Consider the following 23,882-nt stretch of genomic DNA (forward strand, 5'->3'; position numbering starts at 1 on the left):
CATAACGTAATATACATTTATTTGGGGTCTCTATATCTTCGCAGAGAAAAGTGTGTATTTGTGTCGTACTGTATGCAAGAAACTGTTTCTGGTGCAAAATGTTAGACTTTCGCCATTTTTTTGGCACAAGTAAAAAGAATGGCGCAGGGACGCACAGTTTAACACATCTCATTAAAATCTGTGCACCGTATAACTCCTCTGCAACTCCTCCCACTGGCACTTCCAAATCTGGGGCTTTATTGCAGATAAATGTAAAGGAACTGCAAACAAAACCTAATTTTCTCTACATAAATTGTTGAATTTGTTTTCCAGCAGGTTTTTGAAAACTCCCTCGGTTTATACTTTTAATATTAAGCTGCAGATGGGTTCCCCCCCCCCCGCCCCCCGCGGGCTGCCCCCCAACCCCCCCCCCCTCACACACACACACAGTTCTTGAAAAACTCGCCAATAAATACCAAAAACGTACAATTTACATCTCCGTGAAAAGCGTTTACGAGAAAGCGGAAATCTGCATTTCACTGTTTAATTCTGCATCCGTGTTATCGATGCCAGCACTTTTATGTACAGTGTGTGCGGTATTTTCGTTTGGCAACACATTAAAAACAAGCACAAATTAGAAGAAATTCACTGAAGTTGCATTTTACTCCTTGGTAACCGGGCATTTTTCCCTTTAGTGCTTCTCAGACGGCGGTCCCTGATGCCAGCTCTCTCTTGTGTATTGTCCATCACTACTAAAGGCTGATTTTTAGACACTGATAAATGATCCATTTACAAAATACTGTTATGTATAAATAAATACACTGATGAACAGAGCTAAGGGTAAGTATGGTGGTCCTCCAAATGATTATTAACGCTGGGGCTGTGATATAGTAGTGTGTGAGAACCCTGTTCTATAGCTCATGGACTGTGTGGCAGAGATCTATTCATACAAGAGTCCGTCTACACACCAGTTGTGTGGCCTTTTTACATACTGTATGCATGATTGCATTCATTAGCAGGGCCTTGTGAAGAGACCACAAAAGTTAGATAATTCCAATGATCAAATAATGCCATCAAGGGGTTGGACATTTCTCACAGATATATCTTCAGTGTGGGAGTTTCAGCTACTCTAAAAATACAGCGTTATCTGCAGCCGAGACGCACACATGCCAAGGGACGCGATGCACCACAAACACTGACTCCCGGGCAGGAATCCGGAGATAAATGCGATTTCCTGTTTTTGAGGCTACTGGACACACAATCTTTTCTTTGCTCAAAACGTTTCTGTTTGATGATGATGACATTTCCTACTGTATGTGTAATCACATTGGCTGCAGAGCGTGGAGTAAAAACCACTGACTGTAATGAGCTTATCAAGGAAGCTGCGGCCGCAGCGACTGTGAATAAATCTCAGTGTGCGCAGTGTGCGCAGTGTGTGCAGAGCTGAGATAAAGGAGCTGAGCTGTTTTACAGGTGACCGTTCTAGCAACCAATACAAAAAGTACAAAAAGGAGGTTCCTGACCTAAAATGTGTAGCTGTGTAGTTGGAAATTGAGGCGGCTGAAGCTTGTCAGGCACATTTGTTAGATCAGTATAGATCAGTAGATTGGGTATTATGACAATTACACTGTATGTTTTAAGCTCCAAAACTCACACTTTTTGGATTGAATTGGCCATTTTATTCACCTCCAATCTGTAATTATAGCTAGATGCTCCAGTTGTGTTACTTATATCAGTATGAGATAAAGGGAGTGTAGATTGGGAGCAAAGGAAATATAATAGGAGAAAACTTAATACAGAGGGCTGGAAAAATATCTCTAATATTCATCAGTCAAAGTAAAAAGTCACTCGACCCGCCCCCCCCCCCTGAACACCCCTCATTCCCACACAGATTCGCCCTTTACTCCCACACAGACACCCCCCCTCATAACCCCACAGACCCTTCATTTATACCCACACTGAGCCCCCCCTTACTAGGGTTGCAAGGTGGCTTCTCCAAAAATACTGGACACAGTGGTGAAAGGTGTGACGTGCTCAAGACACACACCCCTCTCATCTATCTCTGCTCCGTGCTGTTTCCTCCTCACCCCTTCATACCCACGCTAACCCCACTCATACATACACCTCCACCCATAAATAATTAGGACCCTTGATCTTACCTCATATCAATGAGGCAGCAAGGGTCAAAATTACATGAAGTGCATTTTTATTTGTATTGATTTTGTCTCTCCATGTGCTCTTTGTTTGTGTGTTTGTCATAATTAACCAGCCTGATGGGAAAGATTCAGCCTTCTCTTCTTGAACCATCTTCTTGAAGGAAGAAGTTCATAAGTGGCTTGAAAAAATTACATCCAAGAGTTCTCAAGGAGTTAAGTTCAGTAATAGCCAAACCATTACAATTACTATTCAGGGACCTAATTTCCACAGGCTCAGTACCACAAGATTGGCGTAAACCAGATGTGGTACCTATATTTTAAAAAGGGACAGAAAGTTTGCGCGCCCCAGGGATAGACAACAGAGGGTTGTCATAAATGGAACTTTTTCAGGTTGGGCTTGTGTCGTGAGTGGAGTACCACAGGGATTGGTACTAGGACCCATGCTTTTTAACTTGTTTATTAATGACCTTGAGGTTGGCATCGAGAGCAAAGTCTCCGGCTTTGCTGATGATACTAAATTGTGTAAGGTAATAGAATCAGAGCAGGATGTAGTTTCTCTTCAGAAGGACTTGGAGAGACTGGAAACGTGGGCAGGTAAATGGCAGATGAGGTTTAATACAGATAAATGTAAGGTTATGCATTTGGGAAGCAAGTATAAACAGGCGACTTACAAATTAAATGGGGATGCATTGGGTGAATTCTTGATGGAGAAGGATTTAGGAGTGCTTGTAGACAGCAGGCTTAGCAATAGTGCCCAAAGTCATGCAGTAGCTGCAAAGGCAAACAAGATCTTATCTTGCATCAAACGGGAAATGGATGGAAGGGAAGTAAACATAATTATGCCCCTTTATAAAGCATTAGTAAGACCACACCTTGAATATGGAGTACAATTTTGGGCACCACTCCTTAGAAAATACATCATGGGACCTCATTGCCAATTCTACAATGTTATTACTTTTCTGTAATTCTGCTGCAATTCTCCAATAAAGGAAAAAGATTGTTAAAAAAAAAAAAGATATTATGGAACTAGAGACAGTGCAGAGAAGAGCCACCAAATTAATAAAGGGGATGGACATTCTAACTTATGAGGAGAGGCTAGCTAAATTAGATTTATTTAAATTAGAAAAGAGGCGTCTAAGAGGGGATATGATAACTATATACAAATATATTCGGGGACAATACAAGGAGGTTTCAAAAGAACTATTCATCCCACGGGCAGTACAAAGGACTCGGGGCATCCCTTAAGGTTGGAGGAAAGGAAATTTCACCAGCAACAAAGGAAAGGGTTCTTTACAGTAGGGGCAGTTAAAATGTGGAATTCATTACCCATGGAGACTGTGATGGCAGATACAATAGATTTGTTTAAGAAAAAGTTGGACATCTTTTTTAGAAAGGAAAGGCATACAGGGATATACCAAATATCTTGGAGTCGGGAAGGAATTATTTTTTCCCCTTATGATATATCATTGGATGATATGTCACTGGGGTTTTTTTGTTTGCCTTCTTGTGGATCAATAAGTTAAGTATAGATATATGATAAGGTATCTGTTGTCTAAATTTAGCATAGGTTGAACTTGATGGACGCATGTCTTTTTTTCAACCTCATCTACTATGTAACTATGAACCACATGGCTTAAAGGCGCATAACAGCAGGCTGTGTGAAGGCAGCGTGCCCATCACTCACCACCAGAGTATCGATACTTGCACCCCACAATGCGTTGCACTTCAAGGAGACAGACCGCAGAGGCACACGCAAGGCATTGTGGGACGTAAGTATCGAGGCCCCAGCGGTGAGTGACAAGCACGCTCCCTTCACACAGCCTGCATTCCCGCGCCTTTAAGTCGTACGGTTCAGAGAAAAGAAGGCTGCCTCTCACTCGTCTGGTAAAAGAGAAAAGCAGCGCACTGCCAGGGAACCAGGTGGTAAAAATGCAAAATTACTTTATTCAAATATAAACAACACCCCATGGGGGTAAGTGCACCCCTGGGGTGATGTTTATATTTGAATAGAGAATTTAGCATTTTTACCAGCTGGTCCCCTGGCAGTGCGCTGCTTCTCTTTTGTTCTGGTTACTGGATTTCTACGCTTGCGGCTGGACACGCCATCACAGACTCGTGGACACTCGGGAGCGGGTAGGATTTATTTCATTATTCCATCAAGAGTACATTATACTTCAGTACAGAGGTAGCTTTTCTCCAATGAGACTCTCTTCAGGCTGATTTCAATCACCCTGTTTGTTATCTTCAGGAGATGTTATGCTGTTATATTACAGGCTTATCACTCGTATACCCACTCCATAATAGAGTCTAAGTCCAGAGTCTCAACTTTAAGGACTATTGAAATAAGATTGTTTATATCTCCGGACAAATGGATTTTCCCAGCCCTGTTAATACGCATAAAATCTCCCCTTTTAAAATGCATAATTGCCAGCTGATGCCGAAGTCCTGTTTTTCTTCTTTCAATTGCGTCTCCGTTTGTTTAGCTTTTGTAACAGTTGAGGAAAAGTGCAGCCTGGGAACACAATGAACCAGGTGACATGAGGTCTGGTACCGCGGGTCTCGCCTGCCATTAGAAAGTGGAAAAGTGAAGTCACTTTACATCAAAGAGATTGTGTATCTCCAGCTTCCTTTAGACTAGCTCCAGCATTTCCTGTAGGAGATAGCCAGGTACGGTATTATCTTTGGAGGAGTTAGGCGCTATCATCCTGGATTTCCTCTGCTGTACCAAAAACACAAACTTTCAGCAACCCTCCAGCACTTTGTATAGCCGTTTGTAGGGTTAGGTTTTTTTTTAAAGAATAAAGTGCCTGTTTTACTTACAGTATTGCTTCCAATACTTCTTTATTTACTCAGCTTAGATGTAAAACAGGGTGAACTATACAATGGCGCTAATAACGTATATCTACTGTATAGACTTCCAGCACTCGAACCATCCTCGTAGAAAACAGACCTAAAAGTAGCCAAAATATAATTCATATCACACTTCCTCCTTCCCCACGCGATGTAACACCCCCTAACTTCTGCACCCCCAAACCTTAGTAGGATCAGCGGTGCGGCTGGACCATACTCCCCCTCCCGGGCACCCCCCGTCCCACAAGGAGCAGCCGCTCAGCCTTTTCTTTCAACATTTGCCCCTCATTCCCTCTAGAGCAGAGGTCTCAAACTCCTGTCCTCAAGGGCCACCAACAGGCCTGGTATTGGGGATATCCCTGCTTCAGCACAGGTGGCTCAGTCATTCTGAATCATTCTGACTGAGCCACCGATTGAGCCACCTGTGCTGAAGCAGCCATTCTGACTGAGCCACCAGTTGAGCCACCTGTGCCGAAGCAGGGATATCCTTAAAAACTGACCTGTCGGTGGCCCCTGAGGACTGGAGGTGGCCACCCCTGCTCTACAGTGTAAGCTCTTTACCTCTTTGCACCTGTTTGCACATGTTTGTTCGTATTTGTATTTAATATGTAACAAGCAAATCTCTGAACCCACATTGTACCACGCTACGGATTATGTTGGCGCTTTACAAATAACGTTAATAATAGTCATCCGTGGCTGATTCCTTAACGATGTGTGGCAGCCCCCACTGAAGGAGATCTACATTTAAGTGTGGAAGCTTCCAGCTGTGCCAGCGGTGCAGGGTACCACAACCTGAGCCGGTTGCCGTGTGCGAATGCAGCTGCAATAGGTGGCGTTGGCAGAAGTGACTTTAAACTTGGAATGGATCCACTGTCATTTGTTTTACACAAATATCTTGATCCGCTGTAACCACCAAGGCTAGCCACATATTTACATGTTATTGCGTGACCCAAGTGACTCAGTTAAAGAATTCACATTACCGTCAGAGCATAAACCTGCATTGTGAGGCAGCCTCAGTAATAGGAGGTTTCATCTCGCTGCGCTAACTCGGCGCTGCTAACTCCGCTTTTTGTATCACCATGTTTTAGATTGGGGTTACATGTAAGCCTTCCTTTTTACTCTTAATAATTACCGATGCTATTCAGTGTTTAATTATAGCGCTCAGATGAAGCAACATTACTATTACTAGAGGATTTTTTACACACAGCGATTACATTTCTATCATTCCCTTGCTGTCTCTCTAACCCAAATTATTCGATATGCTGTAAAGATGTCTTTCCCGCGCTGGAGAAGAATTAAGCTCCAGTCAGAAATTGGACAAATCTTTAAAGCTGCAGACCAAGTAATATCCTACATGTGTTTTTTTTAAAATAAATCAATTTTGTACAATGAGAAAATACTTGTAGCAACTCTGAATTACATTTTAAAGCTGCCGTTTAAAAAAAAAAAAAATCAAATCAATGCAATCTGCACACTGACAAGTGATTAGCTAAGTTGCCAATCGATCCGTTCTCCTGTAACCGATCGCTTTGCTCAGGGTTATTTAATTCCGTTATTGCTGGACTACATTACCAGAATGCAAAAGCATTTTTGTTTCTATAGCAACCATTTACAAAGTCACATCCCCTTCCTCTTCTGAAACAGGCTCTGGCACACCCCTGTTTTAGCCCTGCCCTCTCTCTAGCAGTGCACCAATTGTATCTAGTGACTGCCGGGTCACATGATCTTCCCCACAGAACTTTGCATCTTTGGTCCTCTTCTGCTGCACTGACAGCCATTTAGTGAACCCCTGAGCCGAATCTTTGGCGACGAATCAGCAACTTAGCTAATTACTTATCATTGTGTGGATTGTATTGATGCACAAATTAAAGGATAAAAAAACAAAACGTCAGCTTGGACTGCTGCTTTAACTCAGGGAAGGCGTCTTCATATTGAATAGGTCTCTCTCTCCTCACTCTTCTCACTCTTCTCACTCTTCTCACTCTTCTCACTCTTCTCTCTCACTCTCTCTTCCTCTCTTCTCTTTCTTCTCTCTCTCCTCTCTTCTCTCTCCCCCTCTTTCTCTCTTTTCTCTCTTCTCTCTTCTCCCTCTCTCCTCTCTCTTCTCTCTCTCCCCCTCTCTTCCTCTTCGTCTCTCTTCTCACTTTTCTCTCTTCTCTCTATTCTCTATTTTCTCTCTTTTTTCTCTCTCTTTCCTCTCTCCTCTCTCTCTTTCCTCTCTTTACTCTCTCTTCTCTCTCTCTGTTTCTTTCTCTGTTGTTCTCTCTCTCTTTCTCTGGTTCTCTTGCTCTGTTTCTCTTTCTCTGTTTCTCTTTCTCTCTCTCTCTGTTTTCTTTCTCTCTCTCTCTCTATTTTTTTTCTCTTTTTTTCTCTGTTTTTCTCTCTCTCCAGAATATGCTTTCTCTGCTTTTTTGTTTGTTTTTAACACGTTGTTAAATGCTGTTTAACACAATCAGTGCTCCAGGCCCCACACGTAGTCATAAAAAAAGTCAAAGCTATAAAACCTTCCCTAAACCATAAAAGTAAGCACTGTTACCCTGGTGTAGGGGGAGAGAGGGCTGACCTGGGTACGGCTGCATTTGTGCCCTGATTTATGGACATGAATGTGCATGATTTACTTCTTGCTCGTGGGATATGAGAGGCTGCTTTGCAAGCTTGCTTTGATGATCTATGACTCAATCAGCAAACCTTTTAATCCTTTCAGTGCCCTTTTAGATGCATCTGCTACAGCATGGGCTCTGGCCCTCCCTAGGCTGCACGGAGCAGTCCTACTAATCCTCTAGGGGAGAACGCGCGACCCATCACCAAGTGCTGGGGTGACCATCTCCACTCCTCAAGGGCTCGCCGATTTGAGCCACCTGTGCTGAAGCCGGGACATCCTGAAACCCTGACCTGTTGGTGGCTCTTGAGGACTGGAGATGGTCACCCCTGACCAAGTGGAACATGGAGGAGAACTTCCCCCCCCTCACCCCCCGCCTCCCCTTCCCTCGTTCCCGCCACCGGTGGCAAGCGATCACGTAACCGCAAGTGCTGCGGCACTCCTGTTCTCAAAAAATCTCACTACTCCGTACTTCCTTTATTGTACAGAGGAACAGACGGGTTATGTCTCCGACTCGCGCTTTCCCACCGCGCCACTTATATTTACTCTGCATTTTGTGTGTTTGAGAGCGGAGGTGCGGCTTGTACCCATAACCTGTGCCGATGTGTCACTGACTCGGCTGCTTTCTGGGCACACTGGGAACGTTTGGATGTGGGCGTTATTATTATAACGGGGTGTAATTATTCGGTGCGCAAACTGGGGGGTGCGAGATTTTCTGGGGGTGGCGCGGCGGTTGCAGAGGTCCCGCACTCTTCCCCAAGGTATTTAAATTAAATGCCGGGGGACCTCTGCAACCCCTACTTACCGAGATTCAGCTGGCGTCAGGACGCGTGACCATGGCAACGCGGCGTCCCATGAGGCCGCGGGTGACGTGACACGACCCCGCCGTGCGAGGTAAAGGGGGGGAGGGACAGCGCAACAATGGAGGAGAGCAGGCGGGGGGGGGGGGGGCACAGCAAAAAAATGTTGGCGCACCCCTGGTGTAATCGATGCTTTCAGTGTTCACTGTAAATGTTTTGAAGGGGGGGAGTTATTATAACGGGGTGTAATATACTGATGCTTCAGTGTTCTTACGTGTGCATTTACACTGATGGGTGGTGGTAAATATCTGGAGAATAAAGGGGCATCACGAAGAAGGTCATCAGCCCCTGCAACAACGGGCACCTAAACATAGGTACATTTTAGTTCCTCTGCCAGCGTGGGGTACAGGGAGTGAGCACTACCTTTGAGCATCCCATAATAATACATGCAATTTATTATAAGCAAAGATTATTTTATTAATACAACATTTGTATTTCTGCATTTGTTTGACTATAGATACATAAAGTAGCAGTGGTGATACGTTGTATTTATAATTTATAGCACAACGATCATGTATCAAATCGGTCATCGGTCTTCAAGCTGCTGTAATTAGCTGAAGGCTCAGAGTTTCAGCCAATGGGAGACGGGCAGTGAAGCATTCGTCAGACTCACACCCAGCCAGAAATAGGGACAGTAAGTACAGGCTGTTTAACCAGGTGCCGGGCAGAACAAATGCGCACAGTACCTGCTACTGCACCGACACACTTTATTCGAGCAAATACCCGGTATGTACCTGGCAGATACCTGGAATGCGCCACTCCTCACCTCTAACAAGCCCCGTTGCATTTGCCTTCCCAGCCTGGGTTCATGCCTGGCTGATGGGCGGCTGATCTGTTAAATGATAATGTTTAGGATTTAATAGGCTGCAATGCTTCGCATGTCTACCAGATGGCATAAATTCATGAATTGTAATGCAGTATATATATATATACTGTGCAGTATTGCAGCCAGCGGGAATAAAATGCTTCAATCCCTGCTTGGAAAATAACTCAATGCACTCGGGCAGAAAACAGTCACAAACCTCAATACACCCGGGTATACCCGAATTCGTGGGACTAGCCAAGCTCGAATAAAGTGTGTCGCCAGTGTAAATAGGTACAGTTGGAGGGTGTGTGTTACACGCACCTACATTTAAATTGCTCGCTTTGTTACTTTTTTTTTTACATTTGTATTAATGTAGCATTTTAATCCGGATGTTCCCACTCCTGCGGAAATCAAAGATATCTGCTTACTGTTCCCCCCCTTTAGAGGTTTATGACCGGACTTTGACTTTGGCAATAGTATAAAAGGAACATAATAAATAAAAGGGTGTTTGCTTTCCTGTATCGGCTGCAACATTACTTTGGTTGCCAAAATCATGCAGACATCAGGGAGTCTGCAGCAGCCCCGTTATTATCTGAATTCATTAGAATCTATAATACGCCTTCAGTTCTTCTATATTACCCAGGGGGGGATGTATACTCCTCCTCATGTGAGGCCCATACCCTATACATGTTTCAAACTGCAGGTCCACATATATACACCACAAATATTTTTATTGATTGATTGTCATTCAATCACACCTGACATTCTCTAGTAGATCTCTGTGTAGGAAACATGCCGAATTGCAGCCATTTCATATTACGAGGAGTTGTTGAAACGTGTTATAACCGTGGCTCTGGTCACAGCGGTTTTTGTGTAGCTGTATGTTTTTTAGATATTGGCCGTGGTGCTGTTCAGGGAGAGACATTCAGGGCGTTAATTAGGTTTTCAAATCTAACTTTTACAAGGTTATGAGGGGGGGCCTGAAAAATTCACCGGTCAAGAAAGAGTCACTCGTTCAGCACAAGTTATACACCAAACACAGCCTAAAATCATACAGACCCCCCCACCAACCAATGATCATATAGACCCCCACCAACCAATGATCATATAGACCCCCACCAACCAATGATCATATAGAACTCCCACCAACCAATGATCATATAGATCCCCACCAACCAATGATCATATAGACCCCCACCAACCAATGATCATATAGATCCCCACCAACCAATGATCATACAGACCCCCACCAACCAATGATCATATAGAACTCCCACCAACCAATGATCATATAGACCCCCACCAACCAATGATCATACAGACCCCCACCAACCAATGATCATATAGAACTCCCACCAACCAATGATCATACAGACCCCCACCAACCAATGATCATATAGATCCCCACCAACCAATGATCATACAGACCCCCACCAACCAATGATCATATAGAACTCCCACCAACCAATGATCATATAGACCCCCACCAACCAATGATCATATAGATCCCCCCACCAACCAATGATCATATAGACCCCCACCAACCAATGATCATATAGAACTCCCACCAACCAATGATCATATAGATCCCCACCAACCAATGATCATATAGAACTCCCACCAACCAATGATCATATAGATCCCACCAACCAATGATCATATAGATCCCACCAACCAATGATCATATAGAACTCCCACCAACCAATGATCATATAGATCCCACCAACCAATGATCATATAGATCCCACCAACCAATGATCATATAGACCCCACCAACCAATGATCATATAGATCCCACCAACCAATGATCATATAGAACTCCCACCAACCAATGATCATATACATCCCCACCAACCAATGATCATACAGTATAGATCCCCACCAACCAATGATCATATAGATCCCACCAACCAATGATCATATAGATCCCCACCAACCAATGATCATATAGATCCCCCACCAACCAATGATCATATAGAGCAGCCCCACCAATCAATGATCATATAGATCCCCCACCAACCAATGATCATATAGATCCCCCACCAACCAATGATCATATAGATCCCCCACCAACCAATGATCATATAGATCCCCACCAACCAATGATCATATAGATCCCCACCAACCAATGATCATATAGATCCCACCAACCAATGATCATATAGAGCCCCCACCAACCAATGATCATATAGATCCCCACCAACCAATGATCATATAGATCCCCCACCAACCAATGATCATATAGATCCCCACCAACCAATGATCATATAGATCCCCACCAACCAATGATCATATAGATCCCACCAACCAATAAATATATAGATCCCACCAACCAATGATCATATAGAACTCCCACCAACCAATGATCATATAGAGCCCCCACCAACCAATGATCATATAGAACTCCCACCAACCAATGATCATATAGAACTCCCACCAACCAATGATCATATAGATCCCACCAACCAATGATCATATAGATCCCCACCAACCAATGATCATATAGATCCCACCAACCAATGATCATATAGAACCCCCACCAACCAATAATTATATAGATCCCCACCAACCAATGATCATATAGAACCCCCACCAACCAATAATTATATAGATCCCCACCAACCAATGATCATATAGATCCCCACCAACCAATGATCATATAGAACTCCCACCAACCAATGATCATATAGATCCCACCAACCAATAATTATATAGAACTCCCACCAACCAATAATTATATAGAACTCCCACCAACCAATGATCATATAGATCCCAACAACCAATAATCATATAGAGCCCCCACCAAACAATAATTATATAGAGCCCCCACCAACCAATAATTATATAGTGCCCCCACCAACCAATAATTATATAGACCCCCACCAACCAATAATCATATAGAGCCCCCACCAACCAATAATCATATAGACCCCCACCAACCAATAATTATATAGACCCCCACCAACCAATAATTATATAGAGCCCCCACCAACCAATAATTATATAGAGCCCCCACCAACCAATAATTATATAGAGCCCCCACCAACTAATAATTATGCAGACCCCCACACCAACCAATGATCATACAGACCCCCCACCAACCAATAATCATGCAAACACCCTCACCAACCAATGATCATGCAGACCTAGCCCCCCTACCAACCAGCCTGAAAGAGGGCAGAGTTGAAACAGGATAGCATACATTTGTAATGAAGGAAGTCTGCGAGTGTGAGATTTCCTCCAGAGGCGTTCAGAGGAACGAGTGCAGGAACGCAGCATGCGCATGTGGGAATTTAGCCAGGGTCTGGGGTTAGAAGGGCGAAAACGGCAGAGAGAAAGCGGGGCATGTAGATCAAGAGAGGAGGGTAAGGCAGAGTTCCTGACCACATTATCAGTGTCTGGTGCAGAGTTGAGAGAGGAGAGGGAGGAGCGTAAAGTGGAATCAAAAGCTGGTAGGTTAATAGAGCGCAGGTTTCTACAGAAATGAGGGGCAGATGGAGAAGTGAGAGAGAGAAAATGAGATGAGGTGATGGTCAGAGAGAGAGGAAAGGGGGAAATGGAGAAGTCAGAGAGAGAAAAGTTTTTAGTGAAACCAGGTCTAGGTAGTGGTCATCCCTGTGGGTGCTGGCTGCAGTCCACTGATGCCGGCCAAAAGAAGAGGTTAGAGAGAGAGATAGCGGGAAGGGAGAGAGGGGTCATCAATGTGGCAGTTGAAGTCCCCACGGAGAAGAACAGGGGAATCTGAGGAGAGAAAGAAGGAGAGCCGGGTTTCAAAGTGAGAGAGAGAGGCAGAAGGGGGGTGAGTAGGGGCAGGTGGGCGATAGATGACCGCCATGTGGACAGGGAGAAGAGAGAAGATCTGGACAGTGTGAGCCTCAAAGGAGGGAGGAATAGGAAGGGTTTGGTATGGCAGAGAGAGGAGAGGAGGAGCCCCACGCCTCCACCCCTGTCACCCCAAGGCCACTATAAGAGAGGGCAGCATCCAGAGCAGAGTCAGACTGGGTGAGCCAGGTCTCAGTTATAGCAAAGAGAAGCAGAGTGAGAGAGAGAGACGTCATGCACAGAGAGGAACTTGTTGGAAAGGGAGCGAGCATTCCAAAGGGCTCAGGAGAAAGGGAGAGAGGAGGGAGGGTGACGGGATGGGTATGAGGTTAGAGGGGTTGACACCAGAAGGAGTAGACGTTGTATGCGGGAGGTGAGGACAAGAGCATGCAGAAATAAGACAGGGACCAGGATTGGGAGAGATATCCCCAGAAGCAAGGAGGAGAAGCATGGATAGAAATATAATGTGTATTTGTAGGGGTGTGTTTTAGTGCAGGGGATATAGCTGTGTAGTGTAAGGCACGTTCTATAGTGCCGGGCACGTGCTAGGCCGTGCGCGCGCGGAATTTTCGTTGGCTGACGTTAGTCAGCCTTTCTATACAAGGGCGGCACGCGCGCGCGGCAGGGAGAGGGGAGCCGACAGACAGCGGCGAAGATGAGAAAATTCATCTTTTCGCGCTGCTACCGGCTCTGAATGTATGTATATATGTGTGTGTGTGTATATATGTATGCATGTGTATTTATGTATATGTGTGTGTGTGTATGTATTTGTGTGTCTGCACAAGTCTAATAAATTTTTTATTTTTACCAGTGTTTTTTTTTTTAATAAATAATAAATTACACATAAACATACACATATAAACACACTGAACATTGTATACACTCAACACAGTATACGTACGAAAAGCATGCGGCACATGCACGCGCGTTCGCATATGCACGCACGGCCGCATGCTGAATATAGCAGCCCTTAGAGGGCGCAGGTAAGACAGGAGTTCATGTGAACTGAGAAGAGGGGAAGGAAGGAGAGATGGAGATATATGAATAGAGTTAGAGACATAGTGAGGCTGGTAGAAAGAGGCGTGTATTTGAAAAGAAGTGAGGTGAGAGCAAATATAAATGGTAGCGGTGGCATGGCAGCAATAGTGTAGTGCATTTTAATGAATGCCCCCCATTACATCTCTGTAGAGTATCAAAGGGTCAGAAGGGAGGCAGGGCGGCCAAAAAACATGAGTCATTTGGGACCCCAAGTAACATATTTAGAATCTGTCAGTCTGTAATGAATTAGAATTGATAGTTGTGTTGGCGAGTAGCTGCTCTATATGTAAATATTGATTTGGGTGGGAGTTTGATGCTAGTTGTTTACACAGGACCATCGGTTACAATGCTACATTAATGTAAGTGGTTACATTTCTATGGTAGAAATTACAGGGACAACACACTTTTTTGACCTGAAGAGCTGATCTTCAGAGCTTTAATAAGCGCAGGTAGTGATTTGCCAAGAAATTGCTGGCACAGCGTCTTTAACCTGAGTCTCAAATACCGTGTCATCTCCACCCGGCCATCACCCGGCCATCTCCACGGAGCATCGTGTGACGTGGTTGTGGTTAGAGCATCGTGTGACGTGGTTGTGGTTAGAGCATCGTGTGACGTGGTTGTGGTTAGAGCATCGTGTGACGTGGCTGTGGTTAGGGCATCGTGTGACGTGGTTGTGGTTAGAGCATCGTGTGACGTGGTTGTGGTTAGAGCATCGTGTGACGTAGTTGTGGTTAGAGCATCGTGTGACGTGGTTGTGGTTAGAGCATCGTGTGACATGGTTGTGGTTAGAGCATCCTGTGACGTGGTTAGAGCATTGTGTGACGTGATTAGAGCATCGTGTGACGTGGTTGAGGTTAGAGCATCGTGTGACTTGGTTGTGGTTAGAGCATCGTGTGACGTGGCTGTGGTTAGAGCATCGTGTGACGTGGTTGTGGTTAGAGCATCGTGTGACGTGGCTGTGGTTAGAGCATCGTGTGACGTGGTTGTGGTTAGAGCATCGTGTGACGTGGCTGTGGTTAGAGCATCGTGTGACGTGGCTGTGGTTAGAGCATCGTGTGACGTGGTTGTGGTTAGAGCATCGTGTGACGTGGTTGTGGTTAGAGCATCGTGTGACGTGGTTGTGGTTAGAGCATCGTGCGACATGGTTGTGGTTAGAGCATCCTGTGACGTGGTTAGAGCATCGTGTGACGTGATTAGAGCATCCATTGACGTGGTTGTGGTTAGAGCAGCTTTTACGGCCGCTCTCTCCGTGCTCCAATTTTGGATCCGATTATTTTTTTTTGGTCTTTTTTTGGGGGGGCTTTTTTTCTTCTTCTTCCTCTTCTTCTTCTTCTTCTTCTTCTTCTGATAGTGTCGATCACGGCACTATCACACGGAAGCTCCCATTGCAATGGGACCTTCGGTTCGATCATAACCTGATCGACACTGACTCGGTTTAATGAATAATGAATAACCCCAAATGCAAGTCACTTTATCCCTCTGTGCCTCAGGCCCCAGAATTAAATTAGAGAAAAAACGATTGCAACGGCGCTTACTTGTGACAATGTCCTAAAATATGTGAACTATGTAAAACAAAGTGTTTAAAGCAAATAACAGAAAAATTGTCTCTGAAAAAAGATTAACGTGAACTGTGATCTATTAGTAAATAATGTGATAAATCCACCACCCAGTGTAGAGGTGCTAATAGAAAAGCTACTCAAATCCCTTGTAAAGACTGTTCTCTTAGTCTGTTTGATTGCAGAATTCCTCAAAGATTCAGGGGAGCGCCAATGTTCACGTGGTCATATGTAAAAGAAAAATAAACGCAACATAGTATAGTATAGTCTCAACTCTTTCTTTCAAGTGTAAAGGTAATCCACTCACAATTTTCTTCTCATAAGTAAGGCATTACAGAGACAGTCCTCTCTCTGATTAGAGCAATGAAACTGGATATCCACAGGTGTAGACCCCTTTCTATTTCTCTCCACCACCGCACGAATACCCAGGAATAATAAGAAACACCAAATAGCGCAATACCGTCTTAAAATGTATTGGAGATGATCACAAATAAAACATATGGATATGCACTCACATAAGATATATAAGTACAGTCACTGTACGAAATCCCGATAAGGTAAGAGCAATTCACCGGTACACAGTGTGTTGTTCCCCTCTGCGTCTCTGCTCCCATCAACGTCACATCCGGTTGACACAGGGCTAAGGGCGGAAGTGCTGTAAGGAGGAACTCCGGCTGCCAGGACTTCGCGTCTGAGACTTGCACAGGCTGGATACTGAACAAAGATTCTACACGTTTCGTCGGTTCGACTTCTTCAGGAATCTAGTTGCCCTATCACTGCTTAGCATATTTATAGGCACAGAATTTGTGAACTGATTAATCACTTAATTGCAGTCATATGGTAATAAAAAAGGATAACGTTGGTAATTGTTATGCATCTACTCATTACATAGTAGTGCTCCAAAAATGTAATAATATAAAAATGACAATCTATTTAATAAACATAAACCTTATATATATATAAAAAAAAAATAATAAAAAAGTTTGTAATAAAAAATACACAATATTAATGATCCTATTGAAATATTCTAATAATGACATACATTACTACACTGACCTAATGATTCAATCCTGGGGATACAGGAAAAAACAGAATGAGTAACTTGTAATATTAATGCGAACAATCAATGCGGTAAAAGAAAGAGATGCTTATCACAAGAAAGCTCCTATATCAATACTGACATTTAACCCCTCTGGAACCAGCGTTTGGCGTCTATGGATCCAGTATGTTTCACGCTGGGCCAGAAGGGTTAATCTGTCACCACCTCTCCAGTGGACAGGAACATGCTCAATTCCTTTATATGTTACCAATGTGGGGTCTGAATGGTGGTAAATACCAACATGTTTAGAAATACAATGGGTTAATAGATTTTTCTTGATGTTCCCCATGTGTTCTAGTATATGTACTTTAAGGGGTCTTGACGTTCTCTCCACATATTGGAGGCCACAAGGGCACTCCAATAAATACACCACATATGAATATTTGCAATTTATATACTGGTTAATTTTGAACATTTCATTCGTTATATTTGATTTAAAGGTAAATTTCTCCACACTTTTTTGGACACAGGCTTTGCATGAAATGCAACCGTAAAAACCAATTGGTTTGTTTAACCATGAACCACTATCATTTTTTCTTTTCATGGCAGTTGGGGCAAGCAGACTTTTCAGATTCAGCGCTTTTTTAAAAATGATGCTAGGTTTTTCTGGAATATGACCACGTAATATAGGGTCGTTCATAAGTACATGCCAATGTTTAGATATTATTTTCTTAATCTGTGCAGACTCTCGATTGAATTCCGTAATAAAGGACATACCATATTTCATATTGTTGGTTACATTTTTTCTCTTACTTGTCACAATTTTGGGCTGAATGATATCACCTCTTGGTACCAAATCTAATTTCTGTACAGCTCTACTAATGATATTTTCTCCATATTTCCGTTCCCTGAATTTTTCAATTAATATTTCTGATTGTTCCAAATATATATATTCATTGGTACAGTTCTGTTTGATACGTCTCAGCTGACCATATGGGATATTATGTATCCAGTGCTTATCATGACAGCTTGTCTCCAGAATAAAATTATTTGCATCAACTGGTTTAAAGTGTGTTTTCGTATTTAATCTCCATTCTTCTACATATATTACTAAATCAAGAAACACAATTTCTTTTGGACTGGTGACTGAGGTAAATTTAATATTCTGGTTATTTTCATTCAACCCAATAAGAAAGGAATCAAGGGATAATTGGTCTCCCTGCCAGACAATCACCACATCGTCAATAAAGCGCCACCAGAGGACCAGATTTGCCCCGAGCCCATGCTGGGGCCAGATGGAATTATGTTCCCAATGGCCCATAAATAAATTAGCATAGCTAGGGGCAAATCTGGTCCCCATGGCGGTCCCACACAATTGCAAATAGTTCATATCATTAAAACTGAAATAGTGTTTTTCCAGAATAAATCTAATGGACTTTAAAAGAAAGTCTACCTGCTCCGTCAACAAAGATTCATCATTCCTTAAATAGAATTCCACTGCACTACACCCATCATCATGTGATATTGAAGTGAAAAGAGAGCTAACATCAGCAGTAGCTAGTAAGAAATTCTCTTGCCACTCAATAGTATCCAGAATCCGAATTATGTCTGCTGAATCCCTAATATGGGATCTTAAATTTTTAACATATTTCTGTAAGAAGTGATCTATGTATTCTGAAAGGTTGCTTGTCAGAGACTCTATACCAGATATTATTGGTCTTCCTGTTGGCCGGGAAATACATTTATGCAGTTTGGGGAGGAAATAGAATAATGGAAGTTTGGGATTCTCTTTCATCAGGTATTTAAATTCATTCCTGTTTAAAACCTGAATTTCTTTCCCACTTTCTAACAGGGCCTTTAATTCTCTTTGAAAATCATGTGTGGGGTTTTTATCTAGTATTTTATAAGTATCCCTTTCTTCCAATAATCTATTTGCTTCCTCCATATAATAACTTTTATTTAAGATTACCACTCCCCCCCGCTTTATCTGCCTGCTTGATAACAATGTCTTCTCTATCCTGTAATTCTTTAAGTGCATCTCTTTCTCTTTTACTCAAATTGTTTTTAAACTTTGTTTTAGAACTAGTGTCCACAAGACTCTTAAAATCATTGTTAATTAATTGATAATACACATTTAGAAAATCTCCCTTTTCCTGACTGGGCGTAGAATCTTTGTTCAGTATCCAGCCTGTGCAAGTCTCAGACGCGAAGTCCTGGCAGCCGGAGGTCCTCCTTACAGCACTTCCGCCCTTAGCCCCGTGTCAACCGGATGTGACGTTGATGGGAGCAGAGACGCAGAGGGGAACAACACACTGTGTACCGGTGAATTGCTCTTACCTTATCGGGATTTCGTACAGTGACTGTACTTATATATTTTATGTGAGTGCATATCCATATGTTTTATTTGTGATCATCTCCAATACATTTTAAGACGGTATTGCGCTATTTGGTGTTTCTTACTATTCCTGGGTATTCGTGCGGTGGTGGAGAGAAATTGAAAGGGGTCTACACCTGTGGATATCCAGTTTCATTGCTCTAATCAGAGAGAGGACTGTCTCTGTAATGCCTTACTTATGAGAAGAAAATTATGAGTGGATTACCTTTACACTTGAAAGAAAGAGTTGAGACTATACTATACTATGTTGCCTTTATTTTTCTTTTACATATGACCACGTGAACATTGGCGCTCCCCTGAATCTTTGAGGAATACCAGAATTAAATTGTAAGCTCTTCAGTGCAGGGTCTCCTGGAACCTGCAAAATATTAAAATTAAATACCGGGGGACCGCGCGAGGCCTCTGTAACTCGCTTACCTTGATTCAGCCGTCTTTGGGCGACGCGGCGGCAAATTACACCGCGGGGTCATGTGACGGGCCCTCACGTTTCCCGCTACACAAAGGTAAGGGGGGCTTGAGCACTGGGGGAGACCAGGTAGGGGGGCGCAGCACCAAATGTTTTCTCACTCCTGACCTTGTTTAACCTGTCAATCTATGTTGACCCTACATAGAAGAGCACTTTAAACCTCCAGTACACGTGCTCAGACGTCCTGTAGCAGATGTTCTTGACCCGCAAGTTTTGAACTATTCATTTGCAATTGAGTTCTATGGAGCCGAGAGTTGTAAAATGACCGCCACGATAACGGGCGCAATAACATCTGCTACCCCCTCCCCTGTAGGACCTTCCAATCTTACCGACTCCTCCTTTGTGTTGACAGTCTGCATTGACGATATTGAAGATGTACGGCCGGGCCATGAGACAGAAGGGTTGCAGAGGTTTGCCAAGGATATCCCAGCCGACCGCTGCTTTTCCATCATCTTCAAGGGCCAGCGGAAGAACCTGGACCTGGTCGCCGGCAGCGAAGAAGATGCCGGTCACTGGATTGCCGGCTTATGCAAAGTCCTCCGCAATGCCAAGGCCATGAGCCAAAAGGAGAAGGTAAAACAGTATCCTTCGTGCTGCGCCTGAGGGGTCGTCGTGCTCGCAGGTACCTGCGGGGAGTCGAGGGCTTACATGTGCCATGCTGCCCGGGAAATCATTATTTATGCACAACATGCCTTTTTTCTTTTCCTTTCGCTTCTTGATGGCGTCTCGGGGGAATTCACCAATAAGTTTCTATTTTGGAAAACCCTGAATAAAACGGATAGAATATTTATTTATATAATATTTAATGATTACACAACAACAAACCCGACTTTTCGGTCCCCAGCTAAAAATATTGCAGCAACCCCCACCCAGGGGGACCGAAACGTCGGGATTGTTGTAATATATTGCTTAAAAGTATTTTGGAAAAGCGTCTATGCCTCCAGTGCTGGTTCTGACAATCAGTGATTGTTATTGTTTTGTCTGCAAAATTATCATACAACCGTGTAACGGCTTATCTTTAGGATCATATATATATATATATATATATCATAATTTGACGCCACGCAGCAATTTTGACGGGAGTTGGAGGGGGAGACACAGGACTTGCCAAAGAATGCCGGATGCACCACGCCGCTGCATGCGCCGCCGGTAAGTACTCGACAGCGGGCTAAATGCACTCGCCCCAAGTGAGTGGGCGAGTGCATTTGTCGAGCCCTGTGTGTGTATATACAGCGCGATCCGTTACAATGCGAATCCGCCTATAACGCGATGCAAGCGTGGCTCCCAATTTTTGTATTTATGAATACTTTACAACACGGTTATTGGTACCTTAAATACTTTAGGGTACAATGCATACAATTGTACATTATTTCTAACGCGATCCGCTTATTGCGCAATGTGATTCTTTGGACCCCAAACTTGAACAGGAACTCCTTTCGGTCATTTAGTTTTCCTGTCAATTGCCTTTACTTTCCATTTCTCACTGTGATCCTGTGATATGTTGTTGGATCCTTCAGTAGAATTCTGATTTTGAGAAATATACATTATTGAAACTTTTTATGGCTAACGCGATTTTCACAACTGCGTTGTAACTTCCGTCCGATAACTTCAGCAGCACTGCTGCCCAAACAACCCCCCCAACAATATCCGTGTACTTCGAGCATCGGGTTACATTAATTATTCCTCTCCTGAGTTTACTTTTATATTCCATGGTTTTATCTCTCTTTGCCTTTATTATAATAATAATAATAATAATAATAATATTGCAGCATATCTTTCAATGATTATTGTTTAATGGATAGCAGAGCAGGTGTTCCCGTTGAGTGATGTCAGTGTCTGTTAGTAAGGGGTAGGATTGCGCTTCCTGAACATGACCTGTCCTGAAGTGGTTGTGTGAGTCTCCGGTGACGGTAACCCGAGCTTTCTGTTCTGTGTCGGTAGGGTGTGTCCCGGCTCCTGTCAAAGGGCTGTATGAATGGAGCTGTAACCAGACCGACCTGTATCTTATCTGTTTGCCAGCGCCCAGGGCTTTATATACAGCGTGACACAATGCCCAGCCTTCAGAGACGAGCACAGCTGAGGACAGTTATGGGCCTTTCCAGTAATAAAAGCAATAGGGAGTAAAGGACAGACATGATTTGTGGTGTAAATACTGTACGTGTGTACAGTTAACACAGCTGTAAAACATGCTGCCAACATACGTTGTAGGTCTTCAAATTTCAGAGCAATTTAATATGGGAACTCGGATATCAAATTGACCAATAACATATATATCAAGGTAAAACTGGGGCAATTGTAGACCACTTTTGTATTAACAAAAATATAACCATAAATGTGGCTTCCAACAACAGGGTGCTGTCTTTGAGACATCTGAAGTTTTCTTTGATATACAGTATATACCAGTATAGAAGTAATAAAGTGTATATACTTGACTATGTAACACAATAGTGTTGATTTTATCAAGGTCTCCCAGCTGCAAAAGTGGTATCAGGAAAAATCCCTTTGCTTTTAACGGGAATCATTTTCTTTGATTAAATCTGTCGCGTTTTTCTGTTTATTGTACTTATTGCTAGCCGGGAGACTTTGATAAATACAGTTCTTTGTGTTCCATGTTTTCAGCTGCAATCCCACCTCAAAGGAATATCGTGTGGAGCTGAAATGCGTTCTCTCAGGGCAGTGAAGTGGCTGTCCAGTAGGAAGTAGCAACCAATGACATTGCAGCTTTCTGGGGCCACGGGACTTGTGGTATTTCATGGCCCTTTTGTTTTCCCTAAGTACCTTGGGAACCAGAGCTGAAAAAGAGGTTACTCTCTCACTCTCACACACACTCTCACACACACACTCTCACACACACTCTCACTCTCTCACACACACTCTCACACACACTCACACTCACTCTCTCACTCTCACACACACTCTCACACACACTCTCACGCTCTCACACACACTCTCACTCTTTCACACACACTCTCACTCTCTCACACACTCACTCTCTCACACACTCTCACTCTCTCACACACTCTCACTCTCTCACACACACACACACACTCTCTCACACACACTCTCACTCTCTCACACACACTCTCACTCTCTCACACACATTCTCTCTCTCACACACACACTCTCTCTCTCTCACACACTCTCTCTCACACACACTCTCTCTCACACTCTCTCATTCTCTCTGCCCATGTCTCTGTATGTATGTATGTATGTATGTATGTTTGTGTATACAGTACATGTATGTGTGTGTGTATACACACATACACACCACCACATATATATATATATATGAGATGGCAGCGCCAAATTATATGTAATAATGAATTAATTCAAATATTAATATTACATTCAAGATGTGAAATTAATGTATAGTTGTGATGTATATGTAAATACACAAACAACATAAAACAGAGAGAAACCAGCCCCTTAAATGTCCAGTCTGTAAGGAACGCTTCTGCTAGAGGGGTGTAGGGCAGCTTTCAAAGGGATGAACCACATCCAAAATAGAACCTAAAATGAGAAAAAAGAGGGAGCGCACGGCCCATAGCGTCAAAAATACATTTAATACAGGGAAATAGGGAGGAAGGAAATAGGCTCACTCACAAGGGAAGGTAAAAATCAAGCAGTTATGAATACAAAGATCACCGCCAACCGTATGAATCCGCGGTGAAGTTCCGATCTTAATGTATGCAGCAGCCTGTAAGAACCGGGACCCGTCTCCAGCTGGACTCCGGCAGTCACAGGCGCTGCCGCAGGGGGTTACAAATCTCACGGCTTCTGATTAAACTCACGGCTTCCGATTCAGCTCCAAACGCTCCTGCGACATGACTTCAACATGCTGGAGCGCGGAGTCGGCTGAACCGCGTTTGGAGCTGAATCGGAAGCCGTGATTCATACGGTTGGCGGTGATCTTTGTATTCATAACTGCTTGATTTTTACCTTCCTTTGTGAGTGAGCCTATATCCCTTTTATAGCCTCTGGTTATTGACTTTACTAGCTCAAGATATTTGTATTCTGCGTACATGGTATTTATGCTGTGGTGAAGGGCACATTTTAAACTATGTTTGGCAGTTCTTGTAAACACTGTTAAAGTTGTAGGGTTGATTTTAATGTCTTTATCACTACCTTATCTTTCCATTGTCCATTACACTGTCTCTCTAGTTCTTTTATAAAGGGAAAGGGCAGTGGGAACAGCGCTAATGCTACAAATAAAAATAGTGACACATGGGTGACTAACATATAATAAAACACACTTTAAATGTTAAAGTGGGGGCTGCCAAGAGCAAAGGTTCACACAAACCAATATAGACAATAAAA

The 23,882-nt window shown here is 43.3% G+C and overlaps 1 protein-coding gene across 2 annotated transcripts in view; it reads left to right on the top strand.

Moving 5' to 3' along the window:
• The window catches only part of PLCD1 (phospholipase C delta 1), a 134,654-nt gene that overhangs the window by 70,801 nt on the left and 39,971 nt on the right, over positions 1-23,882 (top strand). For both annotated transcript variants that reach the window (XM_075587944.1, XM_075587942.1), the window contains exon 3: positions 19,918-20,146. In XM_075587944.1, coding sequence (XP_075444059.1) covers positions 19,918-20,146 — 229 coding nt within the window. The remainder of the gene's footprint in view (positions 1-19,917; positions 20,147-23,882) is intronic.

Source organism: Ascaphus truei, chromosome 2 (assembly GCF_040206685.1).
Source record: "Ascaphus truei isolate aAscTru1 chromosome 2, aAscTru1.hap1, whole genome shotgun sequence".
Lineage (NCBI taxonomy): Eukaryota > Metazoa > Chordata > Amphibia > Anura > Ascaphidae > Ascaphus > Ascaphus truei.